Consider the following 22,505-nt stretch of genomic DNA (forward strand, 5'->3'; position numbering starts at 1 on the left):
ATTTTCGTCCATGAACCTTCTTTGGTCCAGTGTCATTCACAACTCATTAATTTAACATCTACAGATGCATGATTGCAATTCATTATCTTTACTCTAAACATTTCTTCTTCTTCTTATCTTTTTTTTTTTATAATAAAAATTTAAGTGAGTTAAGTATCAAAAATTTATCCATACATGCCTCAAAATTCAAGTAAGACCAAAAATATTTGCCACCAAAAGCAAATGTTGATTGACATGACCAAGTACGACACATGATTAATGTGGCTGAGTGCGCTACTAGTTGCAGACAAAATTTGCAAACCTAACAAAATAATATTTCAGATTGAATGTTACAATATCAATTATTGCTGCTTAGTCACTAAAATATTCATTGAATATCCTCAACTCCCTACTTTCTCCTTGATATTGCCGAGAGGCGAAAACAACGACCAAAATTCAAATTTTCACGCCTTCCCCTTCTGGAATTCAACCCAATGATAATCTACCCGTCAGCTAGCCCAAAGAATCCCCAAGTATTTACAGCAACCGAATGTACTCTATTTTGAATCTATTCACTGTTGAGATCCGAGCCCGATCGACTGGCTCGGGTATCTGAATCCATACGGGTCAATGGAGTTGGTCGAGAATCCCTGACTCGTGAACCCAAACGAATTGTGGTGAAAGTGCCCGCCCGAACACTCGACCCGGTGGGTTCCGACGCCGCTCTCAACCTCATCTTCCATTGAGTTCCCAAGCTTCTCCAAGCGCACCGGGGCCGCCGAGTTCATGTGGCAGAGTTGAGAGATGGAAGAGACACAAAGGTCATTTCCGGGGTTATAATTTAGAATCCCCTGAGACCCGACGAGGTTGGGTGCTGAGTTTAGTACCGCCGGGTTAGCCCAGTCCATGGGATTTCCGGCGACAAGATTCAGCTTCTCATCTTGAGGAAGTGCCTTGAGCGAGTTCACACGCGGCAGGATGAAGCTTCTGTCCTTGATCTCTGGCAATGATTCAAGCATGTCGTCCAAGTGGGACGTTGATGAGGGAGAAGACCCGTTGCTGTAGCTGTATTCTTTGCTCGAAACGCTTGAAAGCATATTCTTCTGTGCGCTCGAGCTCTTCCTATATATTCGGCATAGAACCCAGTCATCGAGCTGCATCGTCACAGAATCCAACAGGAACAAGAAACGTTTCAATAACAAAAAACAGAGTATTCTCACTCCAAAAAAACAGAGCATGCGGATATGTGATGGATTGTACCTTGGAGCTACCGTTCTTTCTGGAATTTTCGAGAAGGCGATACTCGTGCATGATCCAATTGGTTTTGGTGCCATTGGGTGCTTTGCCTACGTAGAAAACGAGAGCTTTTTTTATGCCAACTTTCCGGCCTTCGGTGGTAATGATCTTATCGGTTCCGGTGGCTTTCCAGTACCCAGACCCGGCTACTCTGTTCGGACGAGATCCATTGGGGTACTTCCTGTCTCTTGGGCTGAAAAAGTACCATTCTTTCTCACCGAAAATCGCTTTGCCTGAGTAATCGAGATCAAACACAATCAATTTAGACAAAGAATAATAGAAACAACAACGGATTCATTAAAACTTTAGAGTTATGGAAATGGGTATTTACTCGGTAGAACCCATGGGTCGAACTTGTACAAGTCGATGTCGCCAATAATTTGCGGAGAGAAATGGTGGCCGGCTACTTTCCGGCATAAATACTGAACCAGAAGCTCCTCATCGGTAGGATAAAACCGAAAACCAGGAGGCAAACTAAGCTGGGCAAGCGGGTCGGTCGCCGGAACTTCCATTCTCAAACACACGATGAAGAAGCTCGAACTCTTCCAAAAAATTTCCCCCCTCCTATTTTTATTTCTCTCTCAAACAATGCGAAGGATGTGGTCGTTATTTATATAGGGACACGCGCAGCAAGATAAGTACGGACATCTTTGTCCCGCCGTAGCGGATGGGCCCCACAGGAGTTATTAGCTTGTTATAGCTTGCCACGTATCCAAATTGCAAAAGTACGACGCCACCAAGTGACCGACCTTATCTGATACGAGTATACTACTAGTCAAGGGCAAACGGTGAATTGCCGCCCCTTTTTTTTTTTTTTAATCGGGAATTTCCCCTTATGTCAGCCGTTAAACCAATTAAACCCCCCCGATCACCTGTGACGTAATGCTACGTAAGCAAAAGGTTGAAAGAAAAGTGAGTGACAAGTTAGTGGGGACACGTGTCGGTGAGCGAGGAGGGTTCTAGAAGCTTTAGTGAGCCCGTGTGTTTTTCACGCAGGGGTTTGAACCACGTCGGCACAGAGGAAGGGCACGTGTCCAGGGGAGAGAAAGAAAGTTAGGCCGGCGGTATGGAAAGAGCAGAAAGCTATAGGGGTGGGAGCATAGTTTTGTGACACGTGACGACTAAACACACTTTTTTGGCTCTTTATTCTTCTTTTTGTGGTATAATGATATTCCTTTTAGGAGCTGATTAGGTGTTTCTTTCACTCATCAACCTCCAACGAAAAGGTTACAAGTATGAAGGGATTTCAAAATTGAAGAATTAATTATGTTATTTTTAGTATATATAAAATAAAAAAATCAAATGAAAAATAATTATTATGTTAAAAATTAAAGATTTTGTTAACATAATGATGCGTAATAAATTCAATAAAAATGGGTCCAATTAGAAATAATTAGTCTCGTGCCCTTAATTCAAAATCTCGTCCTGATATAAGATTTCATTTAATAATACATCATACAGTCCTAGATAAAGGAGTTTGTTGAAGATTTTGATTTTTTTTTTATATATATTGAATCAATATTTTTTATCTGCCACATTAATTATTTTTCCCATTTTAACCCTTATTTTTTAATTCATATTCAAATCAAAATGATTAAGAGACAATAGTCTATGTGGGTGTTGTATAATATTTTTTATATACTAAAAATATTTTGTAATACAAGAAGCATATACGAGAAGGAGCTTGAAAGACTTTGTATTTAGACGAAAGATAAGAAGGTGACGTGGTTTGTGAAGGGCAATAGTTTGGAGGAGTATAAAGAACTGGATAGTTCTACTTTGATAGTTGACGTTTTAGCGTTTTGTGAACGTGGCGAGAAATCTACATTTTTGGATTACAAAGAACCCAGATATGGTCGTGCTTTATTGTTGTTTATTCGGTCAAATTCCACATTCAAAAAAGTAATCGAAATAAGTGAATCGTGCGAAATTGGAACGCGGAAGATTTGTGATTACCCAAAATAGAATCTATTTCTCTATTTTAATGCTTTGACAATTCGGTGACATTCTTGACAATTCGGAGTATGTGCGTGGCATTATATGTAATTTAAATAGCAAAAGTTATTACTATTATATAATATTTGGCAAGTGTATGTGAAAATTTGAAATAACAAGAATTTAAAAAGAATTTTAAATTATATCAAAGGGATTTTAAAATATATTATATTTTTAACATTCAATTTTTTAAAAAAATAATTTGTATTTTTTAATGGAGGAGGAAGTATAGTTTTTGTCTCTAAAATTTTGATCAACTTATATCAACGTCTTGATACTTTTTTACTGAGAAATTAGTTTCTGCGATTGTTGTGAATTTTTTTCAAGGTCCTTATTATCACTAAATATAGCACCACGTTATTATCACACATTCACATTAACAACGCATTATATTTCTAACAATATTGATTGATTAAAGTTGTCTGTAATTAACACAGGGTTAAAAATATGGACTTGTCATAAAAATATTAAAAGTGGTATCCTGTACTAGTTATCCTCGTTCACAGCTAAGTGAACTAATATCACAATGCACATGCATGATTACTGAACACAATAATTAATACATGAACAAAATAGAAAGTTATAAGTTTCTTAAATTTATAAAATATTTTATATTTTCAACCAATAGTAACTTGTAAAATATTTTAAAATGTGTACAATGCTAGTATACCTGATAACATACTCCCCGTTTTTTATTATTAAAAAAAAAACTGTCACGTCCATGTGCCTCTTTCTCTTATAAACAATATTTCAAATTTCAATAAACATTTAGCCATTTATTATATTTTAAAATTATTTTTCATGAAATTAATGTTTATTTCCATAAGATAAATTCATTTTATTTAATTGTAAGGATAATTTAATTTAAATTTTAATTTCAAGTATAACTATTATATTCAACTAATTTTTTTGTGTGAGTTGATTTTTAAATATATTTGAAATGGGAGTGGTAACTAAATGAGCATTTGAGGGTTGAGCAAAAAAAGTTGACGCCACGTGGAGAATTAGGAGTGGAACAACGGATTGTGTGAGATAGGATACAGCCATTTATGAAAATAAGCGTGTGATCTGACGACACCTGTCCTTCGTTTATTTGTTGAGTTATATACTGTATTTTTATGTTTTGCTGTTGTTGTCCGCTTATCCTCAAGACTTTAACCCAAAGCTCTTCATTCTCCAACAACTGTACATCGTTTTTGTAATTTAATTCAAAGTACTAGGATATCTCTTTAAGAGATAATTTAAGGCAAAATGACAATTAGCGGCCTTACAAGAGTATTAATGATAATTAAAAATCAAAATCTCAATATAGACTATAATTTTTATTTATAATTATAAAATGAAAGTAGTCAATTAGGAAATTAACAAAATATACTTAAAATTATTTATAACATTAATTAATAATTTATAAGGGTCCATTGTGAATCTCATTTTTTCCTATCAAATGTCATATACAGATAAATTAGTTAAGAAATTAAGAAAACATATGTGAAATTATTTATAATATTAGTTAAAAATTTATGAAACGAAACCAATTACTTATAAATTTTTTACTATCAATGCATTAATATAAATTGTATGGAAAATTGACAAAAGATTCTTAAAATCTTTATAATATATGTTGAGAATTTACAAAAATTTATTATGAATTTTAAATCCATTGCCAAAAAATAATTTATTGTAAATAAAAATCATGATTACTTGTTGAGATTTCAATAATTTATGATTTGTAATTGTCATTATAACTTCCTAATTGGCATTTTCCTTTTCTTTTTTTCTTTTTTTGGTGACACAAGGCAAGAGAAGCTTGAACAAAACGATAAAAATAGCACTATCTAGCTATGATCATTCCTATCATCTTATGGCATATTCATGCAATCATTTCCCCATCAGTTGGAGTATCACTCTTTTTATTAAAAAAATGTGAGACATATTTTGAAAGGTTGAATGTTTAAAAGTATAAGATATTTTTAGTAATTTAAGATATAATTATTATTTTTTGTTTAAGTTCTTTTAGTGAATAAATTACTTTATATTTATATTAGAGTAAAATACTTTATTAAATAAGGATAAATATATAAAGATGATGTTAATTTAAAAATAAGTAATTATTTTATTGAGTGATACGATTTGATTAAAAATGAGTCATTTTTTTTAATGAGGGAACTTTTTTATCAATTATGGGTTTATGACAGGAGAGAGAGTAAATTAATACTTCATTCATTTCAAATTATAAAATTTTTAAGGAAGATTCATCGTCACAGAATATAAAATATTTTGATAAAAATAAAATTTCACTGATGATATTTTTCATTATTATTCTTCTCATGTATTTTTTTTTATGTTCATTTATTAATAGAGTATTAAATGACAAGCATTTATAAAAATTTATATTTTTATTTTTAAAAAATAAAAATTATAAAATATATTTAATGAATTTTATTGATGTATAAAATTTTATTTAAAAATATTTATAATTTAAAAATAAGGATGTAACTTTTAAAAACACCTTTTATTTAGCAGGGAGAGAGCGAAGATATTTAAGGAGTAAAACAATAAAACATAATTTTAAAAGATAAATCATTAATCAATCATTATCTTCTTCAAAATATTCTATGTTATAAAATATCAAATCAGACTTTAAAAAAACATTGTCTACGAACCATAGTAAGCTTTCGGAGTGCGGATCTCGTGATGTGGTCGGCTTAGCGGTCACTCGGTCAGCAATCACCATTCAGCACTCAGTTTTAAATTTCGATTTTTCCCCTGTTTTTGGGATCGGCTGGCTGATTCGTTGAATTTTTATGGCATATATTTCTTTTCTGAAACCTTTGACTCGAATCGCAGACAGATGAAAATTTCAGTGTCACAAAAATTGAATTTTGATTTAATTTACTTCTTCTTTTCACATGATCACATGTTTCGTGAGATTTCCCGCCAAAAAGCTGGAGGGGCGGAAATGTTCGGCCATTTCAATAACAAATCAAACGGAAAACGTTATATCCCCCGTTTAATATTTCACTAGTTAAAACCTACTAGTTTGTTAAAAATTATTTTAATATAGATTAGTTATAATAAAATAGATACTTTTTTTTAAAACCAATTTAGTGAATTAAAATTTATTTATATATATATAATAAAAAAGGCTTTTGATTTTTATAATTTGTAATTCTTTTATACAAATGTTTCATAAAAACTCACTGTGCCAAGAAATTCCTTCTTCTCTCTCTCTCCAACCTGCTCTGAACTCTGGAAAAGCAAGGCAAGGAAACAAAGTAGGAGGACCGAGAAAGCCAAACGCAAGTTTGAAAAACTAGCAAGAGTTACTTAACTAAATCTACTCCCCACAAATATTTTCACCAAAATATTTTCATTCCATAATTCTTTCAAAAAAAATTTTAAATTTTAAAAAAGTATGAAATTTTTTTTGAGAAAATACAATTATTGTTTCTTATAATTTTATCAAATTCAATTTTTAATTCCTGTAATTTTTTTATAATCTTTGCAGTTTTTATATGGATTAAAATTATAGAAATTTGAGTAATAAATATCACCCAGTTTTATTAAAAATATTGGGATTGAAAATACTAAAAAGCTACAGAAATTAAAAATAAAATCTGAATAAATTTTAAATATCGATGATTATATTTTTGCCTATTTTTTAAAAGTTAAAAGCTAGTTTTCCAACCCACCCCTAGTACAAAAAATATACTTCTATATCACATACTCCAAGTCAAACTACAATTATTTACTTAAGGAATTGCCGGTACGAAAATAGGTACTTAAGGAATGAGTCTTAACAGTTATCACCCACGCCATAATTGTTATTGTCAACTTCATATCGCTTCTCTATACATTTAATTTTAAATTTGAATTTTGAATTTTTCATATAAAAATATATGATACTTTAATAAAAATAATGTTTCATTAATTATATTATTCAACATTATTTTTTTTCAGATATTCTCTTTGTTAAATATTCTTTCACTAATAGAATATTAAATAAATAGCATTTTAAAATTTGATATTTTTCTTAAAAAAATAAGGTTGTAAAGTATATTTAATAAACTTTAATAATATATATGATTTTATTAAAAATGTCTTATAATTTGATATGGGGAGTACTTTTTTTTTGATACAGTATATTAAAATAAAGGTATAACATGGGACTTGTAATAAAAAGATAAGTATAGGACCTATAGTAAAAATGAGTACTTTATTTGATTAACTCTCAATTATAATGTGCTTACTAATAAAATTCAAATATATGCCTATTCTCGTGAAACTATATTATAGTTTTTTTTAACCCTTATTCCCGACCACTAATGATAAATCAAACTAGAAATAGATTGAAAATGATGTGTAAACACAAAAATTCAGATTAAAAAATACAATGAGTAAAATGAAAAAAAAATATGGTAAGAAGTTGCTTATATTTTTTATCAAGATTAGTTAGAAAAAACTGCTTATATCTTAGACTGAAGAGAGTAATAAATAATAAACTTACATTTGTGTGAAACTAGTAAAGAAATTATAAATTTAATTAAATTACTATATATATATATATAAGAGAATAAAAAATTTAAATAAAGAAAATTATTGTTCATATTTTTATATACCTAGGGTAATAAATTTTAACATGTTTACATAAAGATAGCACATTTTGAAATAAATTATTATTTATTATTTTAAGTTTTAACACACATGTGCTAAAAATTTTAAAATAATTATTGTGCAAACAAAAAGGTTTTTTATGAAATAAAATAAATTTTTGTTTATATTTGAGTGCAATGATGATAAAAAATTCTTTGTTTTTTTTTATAACAGATGATAAAAATAAATTCTAAAATAAAGCAAATTATTATTTTTTATTTTAATTTCTAAACACTCAAGACACGCCAAGGAAATAAAATTATAGTTATTTATATTTTTACTGTTACGATTATTCATTTGTAATTCCTCATACAATTCTATTAAGTGATTTAACTTCTATTAATTTTATCTCCTGTTTGGTTTAAAATAGAAGGAATGAGAGATTTTAATAAGTTTGATTTTAAAAAAATGAAAAAGAAGGGTTTGAAATTTTTACTTGATTTTACTCACACTTTCCTCTTAATCTTATTTACATTAAAAAATTTCAACTCTATTTATTCTTTTTTCATAAATCAAATCCATTAAAATCATCCATCCTCTTTATTCTTCTAAAATCAAATTGAAGATTTATGTCCCGGGCAAGACACGGGTATAAAATTTAAATTATATGTGTATGTATATATATATATATATATATATTTAACCCATGTGTCAACTGTGTTAATGTTTTCAACAAACGCTAACATTAGAAACGATTTTTACATTTTGCCTAGCGCATGTTAAGAATAAGTCTCAAAGGATACCATTGGTCTAAAAGAAAGTTTTTATTTAAAAAATATTTTTCTTAGATGTTAGAATACACACTTCGTTTAATAAAATAAATATCTCTTAAGCAAATAAATTTTTATTTTGATAAGCTTGGCCAAAGGGGGCAAGTTAACAAGCTAACTTTTCCCGACTGTACGTAAAGCCCGTAATTTGATTAAGTTTGACTGCCAACTCGAATAATTAAAAAAAAATACCGATGGGCTAGTAAAAATACAATTTTTCACACTATGATCCATTATTAAATAAAAATATCATTGAAAAAATAACAATAAGATTCTCAAATTATAAAAATAATAATGTAATCTCTCAAAATATTATAATTTTACTGAAATCTCTAAAGATTTTTACACCAATAAATTTTAAATTTAAAAAATTATTTTACAAGTTAAATTTTTTTATTTAATTCTTACTATTCTTTGAATAAAAATTATTATTCTTTAAATAAAAATTATGATCGATACTTGTTATTTTGAGAATTTATTTTTTAATAATAAAAATTACACTTGATAAGTTATAATTTTTTATTTAACTCTTACTATTCACATAATAAAATTATTATTTTTTAAGTAAATGTCGTGATTAAGACTTTTTTTAATAATATAAATAATGTTTGATAAATTATAATTTTTATTTAATTCTTACAATTTATATAACAAAAGTTATGACATTTCAGTAAGAGTAAAATAATCTTTTTACTTTAAAATTTATTGATACAGAAGTTTATAAAAATTTCAGTAAAGTTATAATATTTTAAAAAACTAAATTATTATTTACATAATTTTAAAAAAATTATTATCATTTTTCCAGCACTATTTCTGAAGTTCAGTGCTTGATTTCGTTTAATTGTTTGACTTGAAATTGCTGTCGCAGACCACGTGAAATTTGAATATCACGAAATCAAATTTTGATTTGCTTCTTGTCACGTCACATGTTTTATAAAATTCGGCCCCAAAAAGGTGAAGCCACACAGACCTTTTTTTTCTCTGGGAAAAATAATTGGATACCATTATTCAAAAATAGTGACAAAAGGCATATATTTGGATAAAGTTGGTGTGATGAGATAAGTTTGTAACTCTCCCTTCAACGCCATTAAATCATGATCGAACAGTTAATTTTTCTCAATTGAAACTTAATTGAAGCAGTTTCAGTTGAGAAGATCCAAATCTACAATCCAATATAGATAGACAGCCTCATCGGACATTAAAAAAGCCGCATGTATTTTAATGTTATGCCCGTTTCCGCCAAAACTTTAACAAAATAAAATTTAACACAAATTAAAAAAAATATCAGGTTTAATTTTCAAAATCTATCTCTAACAAAATTATCAAAGAATCTCCAGAATGTTTTTCTCTCTCTAATAATCCCAGTGGGGGTGATAAGTGATAACGGATTTTCAAATAATCACAAAAGTAGCATATTTGAATATATATATATATATATATATATGTATATATTTTTTGCCAGAGCATATTTGCATTTTATTACTGATGTATTTATCATTTTATTTTAATTTTACATTGAATACCTTTTCTTCTTGGCAAGCTTGACCGGTGCTCCAATAGGAGCAAGTTGCACTATCTAAGATGATGTGCGACGAATTCTTCAAGGAGGAAAATAATTAAACAAATATGTATATGGAAAAAAATCCGGTGATGTCACGTTAAACATATTTTTTTTTAATAAAAAAATCATGGAGTACTCTTTCTTTATACTTCGTGAAGACGTAACCAAGCTCTCCATAGATATGTACACGTTTCTCTTGAGTAAAGGCTTAAGCTTTCCCAAAATATTGGAGAATTAAACTATGCAAAACACATACACACTATGGTTTACAAACTTTATTTCTTGCTGAATGGGGACTGTTAATGATTGGCAAAGGCAACTTATTATTATTATATTCCTTTGCCTTTAATTAAAATATAAAACCGAAAAGAGACGAAAGGTGGAGAAAACAATTGACCAAGATTTATGTATTTATCCTTATATATTCAATACTTTTTTTATTAAAAAAATGTAAGTTATTTTTAATCAAATTTCAATCCCTAATAAAGTAGTTACTTACTTTTAAACTAACCCTATCTTTTCATATTTATCCCTATTAAATACCTTACAATAAATATAAAGTCATTATCAATATGAATACTTTTAAAAAAACAATGATTACAAATTAAAAGAATAAAATATTTTATATTTTTAAACATCTAACTCCTCAAAAAATGCTTTATATTTTTTAACAGATGGAGTATATTTTTATTTATAAATAATTTATAAAAAAATTATTTTTTTTAATTTAATTAAAAATAAGTATCTTAAATATATAAAATTAAGGAGTATATAATTTTTTTTTCAAAACAATTCCCGCTTTAATTTATTCACCTGAGAAGGTTATTATACTTTAAATCAGCTTGAGGGCTTGATAGAAATTAACTAATACGGTTCTTTTCTTTCTTTGCGTTTTTTTTTTTTGGGGGTTTCTGGTGAGAGAATGTTAGAACTTAGAATTAATATAATGTTACTATATATAATACAATAATTTATCACAATGCTGTCATGATATAGATAAAAAAATTCATGCATATATGCTAGAGCTCATAATTTCGATGGGCCAAATATATTCAGATCAAAATTACTCGAGATAGCTCGAATAAGGTTGAATTTATAGAAAAATATAAATAGTTAAGTCTGACCTGAATATCTGTTTGACTTATTTGGAAGGACTTGAATGCCTAAATCATTTTCATTTTAAAATTAAAATCAATTTAATTTTTAATTTAAAGTTAATTATTTTTATTTTATAAAAATATGAAATATATTTTGGAACACTTAAGCGATGTAGAATACTCAAACTTTTTTTCAAAAAACATGAGGTCTTAAAATTTTAAAATTAATATTAAAATACATTTAAACATTATTTTGAGATATTTTATAAATTAAAAATAATAAAAAATATAAAAGTTTACTATTTTAAAAAATATCTATAATAGTTGGCATCTTAGTATAAATGACTTAAAAATTAAAAAAAATTAATACTTAATATAATTTTTTATTTAGGTATTCGGATAAAGTCTGAACTTGATCGAGATTGGATCAAATCTTTTTGGGCCAAAGCCCAATTTTAAATTTTTTTCAAGCTTATTCGGGTTGGCTTCTTAGGCTTGGTTTGGGTTACCTGCTTTAATGGATTTAGTGTACATTGTCATTCATGCTTTATCTAGTAAAATTGCACCAATTCAATCATATGCTCTCTCTGATCCTATTTATAAATCATTTCTAACATGTTTTATTGAAATCAAGAAAAATTTCAAACCTCGTTAACTTTGTTTTAAAATTTAACAAGTTTTTACCTTTACTTCTAATAAATATTCTTAAATCTTATTACTAATATTTTTATTTATAGCATTTTAATAAGAGCAGAAAGGTAAAGAAGAACATGGAGAATTGACAAGTATCTTGTAAATAGGATTAATTTTTGTCTTTTCTCTTTGCCCTATAAATAGAGTTAGATGAGTAAGAATCTTATATGTCATTATTTTACATGAATTAAATTTTAGAATAGAGTGGTTCTTTAATTTTTTATTTTTTATCTTTATAATCATCAATAGTAGGATCAATTTATATTTACAACTATTTATCATAAAATATTTTTATCAAACAGAATATAAATAATGTGGTACACTAGGTTCACACAAAAGTTTCTCTTATTAATATACGTCTTGACAAATAAGTGAGTTTTAATTAATGAATACAGAAATTAGCAGAAATTCTATGCGACATGCCAATATTTGATACATATTCCCCACAGTATCGCTTGTTTCTGTAACTGACCGGCTTATGATTTTTATTTTATTACGGTCAGGGTTATTTCTTGATTTTTGTAATCTGCTTTTCCAGTGACTAATTAACTGTAAACGTTCTAAAGATATCATCTCATATTTTATAGATACAATAAACATATTCTCACGGACGGATTCAAGGGGGTAAGAAATTTATTTGGTTTTTAGTTGCTAAAAATATTAAAATTAATCCCCCCTCCCATAAAGTTAGTTCTAGATCCGCATAATTTTGTTTATAGAACACTTTTTATAAGCAATTTTTTTGTCTAAAATGTAAGATATATTGTAATAATTAAATTATTTTTTTAATTTTATTCTTTCTTGATCAATGTAAAACTATTTAATATAGCTATATTATTATTTAAAATTAAGAATGAAAATAAAAGTATATTTTATTTTTAATAATATTAAGAAAAAATTAACTTTTTAAAATGTGTAAAATGATTGAAAGTGTCCTATAATATAAAAAAATAAAAAATTGATGGAGTATTATGCAATTGGTCATGGTAATTTTTTAAAAGATCAACGTTTTGACTTTTGATCCAATGATAATATCATCAATAAACAGATCGTTGGAGTTAGATAAAAAAAAGCATGACAACTCAAGTTTATTAATTAGTATAAATCTCAATATAAAATATGAAATCTAGAACAAAAGATATATTATATAATTTATACTTTCTTTGTTCTACATTTTAAGATATGTTTAATTAAACCACACCCCAATAAATTAATTAATTATTTTTAAAATTACACACTATTTTCATATTTTTATTCCTATTTAATAGGATATTTTAATAATAAAAACTTACTTTATTTGTTAAAAAATATAAGTTATTTTTAATTAAATTTCACTCTAAAAAAATAATTATTTATCTTTAAATTAACTTTACCTTTTCATATTTGTCTCTATTTAATAAAGTATTTTATCTTAAAATAAATATAAAGTGATTTATTAAATAATGACACTTTTAGAAAAAAATAATAATTATACTTTAAAAGATTAAAAATTTTTTTATATTTTTTTATTATCCAACCTCTTAAGAAATACATTATATTTTAACAGGAGGGTATTAATTGATAACTACATCTGTAATCAAGAATATTTTTTAATTTTTTTATTAATTATATTGTAAAAGATTCAAAATGTTTTATTTTTTTATAAATTATTTAAAAAAATGTCTTATAATTTTAAAATGAGGGAGTGGGTCATCAATGAATTTGTACCTTTGGTCTCAAATATAATTCATGTGTTGGAGTATTTTAATTAGCTTATTTATTTTGGAGCCTGTTTAATTTGGTGCTAGCTTATTTAAATTTGATTATATTACACTTTGAGTCCTCCAAACTTAAAACTTAACACCCTGATTTAAAAGGAATAAAATGGTTCGATTCTTTTCTTCCGGCTCTCGATGGCAAGCATTCATATTTCACAGTTGACCCACTTAGGTGGGCCTCGGGCTTCAGTCGATTTTGGACCCTTGGGGGGATATTTTTCCTTTGAGAGCACCGACTTTATCATTGCTGATACCTTGAAATTTGCATGCGCGCGTGTATTGACAAAAAGCACGTCTCCAACGTGTCAAATTGCAGGTCAACTATTTATTTCGGTATTCACTGTATTAAATACTCTAGATACTTTTAATATTTTAAAATATAAAATACTTTAAATAAAATTAAAAATTTACTAAATAAGCTTACCCTAATATTACCTTCTGTCTTTCTTTCTATTTAATTTTTGTCCTCATTTTTTTAATATATTAAATAAAAAATATTTTTAAACATTTATACTTTTGTTTTACAAAAATAAAATTATTAAATATATTTAATAAAATTTATTAATATATAAAATTTTATTTAAAAATATATTATAATTTGAGACTAAAAGAGTTATTTCTTTTATAAGTGTGAATACCTTCAATTTCACAGCAGTAAATAAGGTCGAACTGTTTTTGATTCCACTCAATTTTTTTAATCTTTGAAAAAGTTTTTTTTTTGTTTACATTTGTATACTTATTTAAAATTTTTTTTTTTGAGGGATCGTCATAGAGGACCACCGTATAATCCTACAAGCCTGCGCAAAAACTGTAAAAATATTTTCAAAACAGTTTTAAAAACTTGTTTTGAAAAATATTTTTAAAAATTTATACTTTTATTTTGAAAAAAAAAAATTATTAAGTGTATTTAATAGATTTATTAGTATGTGAGATTTTATTTAAAAATATCTTATAATTTAAGATTAAAAGAGTTATTTCTTTTTTAAGTGTGAATACATTCAACTTCATAGCAGTAAATAAGGTCGAACTGTTTTGGATTCCATGTAATTTTTTTAATTTTTGAATTTTTTTTACATTTGTATACTTTTTTTTTTTAAAAAATATTTTGAGAGAACATCATAGAGGACCACTGCATAATCCTACAAGCCTGCACAAAAACTGTAAAATTACATGGACTCAAAATGTCATTATCTTCCTTCTGGAGGGCCTTGTATTATATTTTCCCAACCAAATGCATGGGAAAAAGATATACTCTATCCATTTAAAAATATAAACATTTTTTTATCGAATCTTACTCCTAATAAAGTAGTTACCTATTTTTAAACTAACCCTATCTTTTCATATTTATTTATATTAAATACCCTACAATAAATATAAAGTCATTCATCAATAGGGCTGTTTAAAAAAAAAGACAATCATTACATCTCGAAAGATTAAAAATATTTTATATTTTTGAATATTTAACTCTTCACAGAATGCCTTATATTTTTTAATGGAGAGAGTATAACTTGAACATTACAAAAATAGGAGTGACTCATTACATGGGTCATCGTTTAATTAAAAACTTAAAAAATTAAAATAAAAAAAATACTTCATCCATTATAAATTATAAGATGCTTTTTTAAAAAAATTTGTGCACCAATAAAATTCATAAAATACATTCTATAATCTTATTTTTTTTAAAAAAATAAATTTCAAAAATACCATTAATTTAACATAACATTATTTATGAAATATTAAATAGATAAAGAAAAATATGACAAGAAGGGAAGGATAATATTGAAACAAGCATAATTAACTTTTTTGGTCACAAGAACAAGTATATTTTTTTTGTCAAGAAAAAATATAATTAATAAAGCCTTGTCTTTATCAAAATATTTTGTATTTTAAAACACCAAATTATCTTAAAAAAATTATCATGTAAATAGAACGAGGGACACAAGAACTTAACCCGCCAAAACCAACCTGATTCTTTTTACAAATTTTGAATTTTCACATTTTGAGCTGGCCAAATTTATATATTATACTTAAACTAAATCATTGAGAAATTTATATAAAAAAGTCATAGAGAAATTTTTTGGGTAAAGGTGCAAATTTATCTAATTTTTTTTTTAAAGGTGCCTGGTATCTTGAACTTTTTTTGAGAGTAATGTTGCTTTGCAACTATCCAAAATGATGTAATATTATCCTACAATTAGAGTTGACTGTTTGTTAATCATTATATTTGATCAAACTTGCCACATGGCATTTTTAAAAAATTACAAAAAATGATAAAAGTGTACATTTACTTTGAAACTTTTTTTTTAGGAGTGCCTGGTATTCTCAACTTTTTTTAGGAGAAATGTTGCTTTGAAACTCTTCAAAATGGTGCAATATTGTCTTGCCATTAGAGTTTATAGTTTTGTTTGACTTCACTTGCGACATGACATTTTTAAAAATAAAAAGAGCAATGTTTCATCCTTATTAACTTCTTCTTCATCTACAATGCTAAAAATGCAAAATAACCTAGAACACTAAGATGAAAAATCAAACTTGAATTTTCAACATAAAAAAAAAAATCAAAGACAGGGGTTAGAGAGAAAGAAAGTAAAAAACACAATTTAATAACCCAATGATTCAAGAACAATACAAAACATTCAAAAAAACAAGAACAAAAAATTAACAACTCAAATTGACCAATGTCAAGTAGGGAGAAGTAAACATGGTTAGATCGATAATAAGAATCCTCACAAAACTAGGCACTTTCAACAGCAACTCAACTTTCAATTCCAATAGCAATAGTTTTCAAATTTGTGAACTAAAAACATTGGAAATATTATGGAAGATCTAGCTCTTCACTAGCCTTAAGTTTCTCATGAGCATAATTGGCTACTCACTTCTATGGCTTCTCATGTGGACAATAGCTATAGGGCTTTTCATTTTAGCTCTTATCCTGCAAAAGATGACGATGGAGGAAGGAGTAACACTACTATCGAATAGCATCAAAATTAATAAAAATTAAATTTTACAGTAAAGCGCAACCTAGGTCATATCCCTAAGAGTTAATAGAGTAATTATTTGAATTATGATTATGAAAAGCTAAAAAAAATGGGGGGTTTTTTATGAAGTTAAAACTAAATTAGAATTAAATAAATAGAGGAAATTCAACTGAAAAAATTATCAAGAACAAGCAGCGCAATCAAACACAACCCAATCACCTAACCTTAATCTTCCTCATCCACAAATTAAATTAATTTTATTTAACTTTATTATTCTGATTTTATTATATACTTCTCAAATTATCATTCAATAATTAAACAAGAAATTAATTTATAGATTAATGAAAATCTCTCTCAACCTATAACCTAACAACTATTTTATGTTAACCATACAAAAAACAAAGTATGAGTAATCACTCAAGCCAAGCTAAATTACTCTTAAGTTACTATATCAATCGATCATAACAAGTAAAATCTTAGATAAAATTTATAACGCAAAAATTATGCAATAAAATTATTCTAATCAACAATAGCAACTAAAACATAAAATTCAGAGGTAGAGAGAATTAAAAAAAAATAGAATAAAGCTAAAATAAAATCTTTTTTGAATATCAAAAACTCTGATTAAAATTTAGGATCATGGTTGGTGATTGATCATACTAAAAACTTAACTCTCCATAAAACTAGAAACAAAACAGCATAGGATGAGAAATTGACAAGCCATCATCACCGGAGAAATTGAAGAAAAAGTTGGCGAAAGCGTAATTGCCTTACTCCTCCTTATCTTAATTCATAGTGCTGCACAGCTTGCCCTCCTTCTTCTCGTAAAGGTCATGATTTATATATATCTCCATTTGCGTCTCCTGTGCGGCAGCTAATGCAAAATTACTAATAATTTAATAAAATAATAAAATTATTTTAAATAACCCTAATTAAAAACTACACTAAAAAATCCAAAATAAATACAAAATAAAGTTTTAAATATTTAATTCTTAATTTAATCTCCAAGCATGCCCATATTCTTCTTATCTAGAATATTCTTTATCAATATCTTCCAAATTGAATCTAAAAAATCTGCACAAATAAAATAAAATAAAATAGCACTTGTGCAAAAATATTAAAGATATTATTTATATTTTAAAATCAAATATTTAGTTAGTTAAAATCTCAAAACTAAATATTGACTAATAAAATTAAATAATATCTAATTAAACTCAATTAGCCTCAAATAAATATTTAAAAGTCTAAATTAAAAGAATAAAAATATATAAAATTGCTATTTATCAGGGAGGAATAAAGATGAGATGAATGGTTGAATGTGAAGGAGGGAGAGTGATATGTAATTAAAACATAAGGAGGGAGGGGACAATGAAACAGTTACCATAAACCAGTAAGCGATGTGGACAATTAAAGAAGTTAGAGAGTTAGGGATGCTTTCATGGAGGCTACCTATATCTGCATTTTTTTTTAAAAATGCCACATAGTTACCACGTGGCAACTGAACTCAAACAAAACTATCAACTCTGATAGTAGGACAATATTGCACCGTTTTGAAGGGTTTTGGAGCAACATTGCTAAAAAAAAATTGAAAACAGGAAAAGTTCTTAGATAAATTTGTACATTTATTATTTTTTAATTTTTTAAAAAATGCCACGTGGCACCATGTGGTAAGTCTAATCAAACAAAACGGTTCAACTTTGATAGCAGGGTAATATTGCACTATTTTAAAGAGTTTCAAGATAATATTGCTCTTAAAAAAATTTTAGAATACTAGACACTCCTGAAGGAAAAGTTTTAAAATAAATTTACATCTTTAAAAATCATAAAGAAATTAATGCTTTGCCATTGACAATTTTCTATCACTTAATAATGGGCGTTTAATCTTCAATCCACCAGGTGTCTAGCCCATTAAAGAAACCGCAACTAAAAGTCATGTTTACAAGAATTCATTGAGTCTGAAAGTATATTTTGATTCTGGCAAGTCTCCAAGATTCATCTTATATAAACTTTTTAATACATGCATGAATAATTAAAAAATTACAAGGTAACATTAATCTCGATTGTATTTGGTCACTTTATTTTTTAAAAAATATAAATCTCGACTTATTGATTACAGGGTAATATATAAAGATCTCTTTAATTGAAAAAAAAAAAAACAACTGAAGGTATAGATTAAGTTATATATTATGTAAGTGCAATTTTACCATTGTCAATAGCAGTTGGGTGGCATAGAAGATGCTGGATTTCTTTTAAAGGATGTCAATGTTTGAATCTTGTGGATGGAAACACACACACACACACACACAAAATATAATTGTACCTCACCATTTTGAGTTCTGGGCCAAAAACAAGTTAAATTAATGTACCTTTTACCCATAACAAGCTTGGATTGACGACAAAATTCTCTAAGGTGACACTTTTGTGATCAATACAAATTTAAACAGTATAGATTTGATATTAATTTTGTATATTTAATAATTTTTTATTTTAATGGATACATAATAAAAATAATGATAATAAAAATTTTAAACTTATAATATTCAAATTGGATTTGCATGGTCTAGCTAGATCTTATCGTGACGATGAGCATCGCTTCTATGGCGTGGCCACATAAAATGTACAATTTTGTCTTCTCACGTGAATCTATATAGAGGATGCAAATGGGATGGTGGAAATATATCTAGTTGAATGATGCACAGAAACAGAATCCGAAGGGAAAGTCTCTAACCCAATTTTTTTGTGACCCCAATCCTCATAAGAGCAAAATAAGCCAAAAGTCTATAACCTACCAGCATTATCCCTAAAGCCAACGCAGCCACAATCTGGCCTTTCAAACCAACCCCCATTTGCTTTATAGAAGGAAACTCTTTCACCAAACAGTGCCCTTCAGAACAAGGGTACGTGTCCCTATTACCATACTGGGACCCCACAAAGAGCTTGAAAGTGTAATAGCTGATAGACACGTACTTGATCCAAGCTATAAACTTGGGCACATTTTGAACGTAGAACCCACCAGCCAGCATGAAGCTGAGCATCATCACAGAACCAAGTGTTGTTGCTGTTTTCTGATCCATGAGGAAAGCACCTAGGGCTAGACCTAGGCCTTGTGCGACTAGGACTGTGAACAGGAGGCTAAGGAGAGTGTATAAGAAACTTAAGAGTTTGCGTTTCAGGCCTGCCATCAAGTAGGTGATGATGAGGAAAATTGTGGGAAGCACAAGTTCCATTGGAAGATCACCGACCATTCTTGACATGAAGTATGATGAGAGTCTGTAGGTTCCTGAAGATCGTTCTTTTTGAAGCATCATGCGTTCTTGAGGGAAAGTGAAGATGGCGTGGAACATAGGAACGAAACCCCAGAAGCCTACAACGAAGAATAGAAGTCCTACCTTCAAATAATACAAGAACACAGTGTCATCGATTTTGGTTAATATAATCATTCAATTCACCAATTTCTGATTCATATTTCTTTGGAATTGAAGTGAGAAAAGAGTGTGTACATTACCTGATCCTGCAAGTGTGATACATCAGACTTGTACCATAAAAGTCCTGAAATGATTGCAACCATGAGTATCTGAGAAATCCTTAGGCCAGAGAAGGATTGGTGCCTCCTCTCTTTGACTCCTCTCCTAAGCAACACACAGAATTGCTGGCACCATGACGTTGGCCATCTTCCAAATTCTCTGTCTTGCTGGCTTCGATCAAAGCCACCGGTTTCGTGAAGCACTGCTTTCAATTGAGGCTCAATGTTGTTCGTATATTCAGATTTCAATTTATACTTGACTAAAGCATGATCTTCTGTTGATTCATCAGAGTAGACACCTGTAACATATATTTTCAGCCCTCTTTCAAGTTAGAGTCCTCTGGCGAAGATCAAGTATATTTAAGTTTTGCTTTCGAATTTAAAAAATGCATGTAGCAGATCAGAAGTCCCAGTGCCAGTAGCAATGATCAGGAAAATCATACATTTGTACATGCATGTTTTCAATCTGGCTTCCAAGTTTTATAACGCTAGGTGAACATTTACATTGATGTCGATCTCCATCATGCACATTGCACAGTTATAACAGAGACTGTAACTTGGTGCCTATTGATATATGACGTTAGTCGAACTCATCTCAGATGTTTAATTTTTCCCAACATCAGACTTATCAGTAGATTCGATTCACTACTGCATAATATAAATATAAAATATCATCTTCCTGTAAAAAAAAAATAATAAGAAGACCAACGACAAGACTTAAAAGGGTTCCACAAACACACACACACACATTCATTGACTGGTATGGATCTGTTTTAGCTTTTAGTCTTCGGAATTTATTGAAGGCTTGAAGAAGTCACACATAAGATGAAATGGATTTTTTTTTCCCTACCTGATAAGAGGACTAACATACAATACATTTTTTTCCTTTTGAAGATCGATCAAGGCTGATCAATATAGAATTCAACCAGATAACAATTTAAACTTGTGTACGTAGCAGAACAAATCACTTACCATTTGCAAGATCTAAAAGGAAATCTGCAGGGTTCATAGCAACAGCCGGGGAAAACCCAATGCTAGAAAAATACTTCATGGCCTCAGATCCTTTGCCAAAGTACACCGAGCTTCCTTCAGATAGTAACACAACCTTGTGAAACATGTAATACAGCCTACTTGAAGGTTGGTGTATGGTCATGACAACAGTTTTTCCCTTATTTGCTAGCTCCCACAAACACGACACGATCCTCTGAGCTTTGGTCGAATCGAGGCCGGACGTAGGTTCATCTAAAAACAGCAAGCTAGGGTTTACCAGCATTTCTTGTCCAATGCTAACCCTCTTCCTCTCACCCCCAGAAACCCCTCTCAATAAAGTGTCTCCTATTATGCTTGTCTTTACAACTGGTTAAACCTAATTGTGTTATCACGCTTTCAGCCTGCAAGATCTTGTCTTGTTTGGTGAAAGTATTGGGAAGTCTGAGAAGTGCAGTGAAAACTAGGGTTTCTGTGACAGTCAAGTGAGGGTAGAGAACATCATCTTGAGTGACAAAGCCTGTGTTTCTCTTCATTGAGTTTGAGAACTTTTCACCATTGTAGGTTATAGTCCCTTGAAGCTTCCCACCTCCGAGCCTGCCTCCCAAGGCTGTTAATAGAGTCGTTTTGCCACTCCCAGATGGACCAAGCATGGCTAGAACTTCACCAGGTTCAATCATGCCTGTTACTCCCTTGAGGATTATTTTCTCTTCTTCTTTTACCTTCTTCGACGAAAATGATAATCCCTGTCTCTTGGTCTTGATTTTATACACAACATCTTCGAACTACAAGGACATTAATTAAAATCAACGGATATTTATGCAGACAGTACAGGACATGAATGTTTCTGTGACATTCAAAGTATCTGATACGAATATAACAACGTGAGAATAATTAATCATCTTCGGGAAAATGCTAGAATATAATAGGGTACATGAGCTTGAAGACATTTAATTATTTGATTACCTTGAGAGTAACAGAACGATTCCTCTTCTGTAAAATGTCTGGAACTGATCCGTTAGTTGTTGGAGTCTCAATGTCTGCCATCTCTTGATCCATTTTGCTTTATCTAACAACGTAACAAATACCTTTCAAAACCCCTTATTTGATCGCACAATCATATATTTTACAGATCAAGATATTTAGAATTGTATATAGAAGTTGAACACAAAGGTTTCATACTTCCGCTTTCAGTGCTTCTTCATGCGATTTTTCT

The 22,505-nt window shown here is 28.7% G+C and overlaps 2 protein-coding genes across 2 annotated transcripts; both read right to left on the reverse strand.

Annotated features, from left to right (window-relative positions):
* Positions 1 to 292: 292 nt before the first annotated feature.
* On the reverse strand, positions 293 to 1,862 carry LOC129313527 (NAC domain-containing protein 72-like). The gene is made up of 3 exons (XM_054956733.1): positions 1,607 to 1,862; positions 1,240 to 1,508; positions 293 to 1,133 (listed from the first exon to the last, which is right to left on the reverse strand). Exons 1-3 carry the CDS (start codon positions 1,785 to 1,787, stop codon positions 552 to 554), a joined length of 1,032 nt encoding a protein of 343 aa, XP_054812708.1. The 5' UTR covers positions 1,788 to 1,862; the 3' UTR covers positions 293 to 551.
* Positions 1,863 to 19,502: 17,640 nt separating this feature from the next.
* On the reverse strand, positions 19,503 to 22,348 carry LOC129313303 (ABC transporter G family member 9). The gene is given in 5 exon segments (XM_054956259.1): positions 19,503 to 20,168; positions 20,285 to 20,601; positions 21,275 to 21,647; positions 21,649 to 22,074; positions 22,256 to 22,348. Coding segments are annotated over 5 exon segments (1,875 nt in total).
* Between the last annotated feature and the right edge of the window lie 157 nt (positions 22,349 to 22,505).

Source organism: Prosopis cineraria, unplaced genomic scaffold, assembly GCF_029017545.1.
Source record: "Prosopis cineraria cultivar Desert tree isolate PC_DT_omini unplaced genomic scaffold, ASM2901754v1 PC6, whole genome shotgun sequence".
NCBI lineage: Eukaryota > Viridiplantae > Streptophyta > Magnoliopsida > Fabales > Fabaceae > Prosopis > Prosopis cineraria.

Excerpts from the sequence above, each read along its gene's own strand:
- LOC129313527 (XM_054956733.1), bottom strand. The coding sequence starts at position 1,787 with ATGGAAGTTCCGGCGACCGACCCGCTTGCCCAGCTTAGTTTGCCTCCT. Across the intron at positions 1,509-1,606 it reads CGACCCATGGGTTCTACCGA|GCAAAGCGATTTTCGGTGAG; the intron begins GTAAATACCCAT and ends TCGATTACTCAG. Across the intron at positions 1,134-1,239 it reads GAAAGAACGGTAGCTCCAAG|CTCGATGACTGGGTTCTATG; the intron begins GTACAATCCATC and ends GTGACGATGCAG.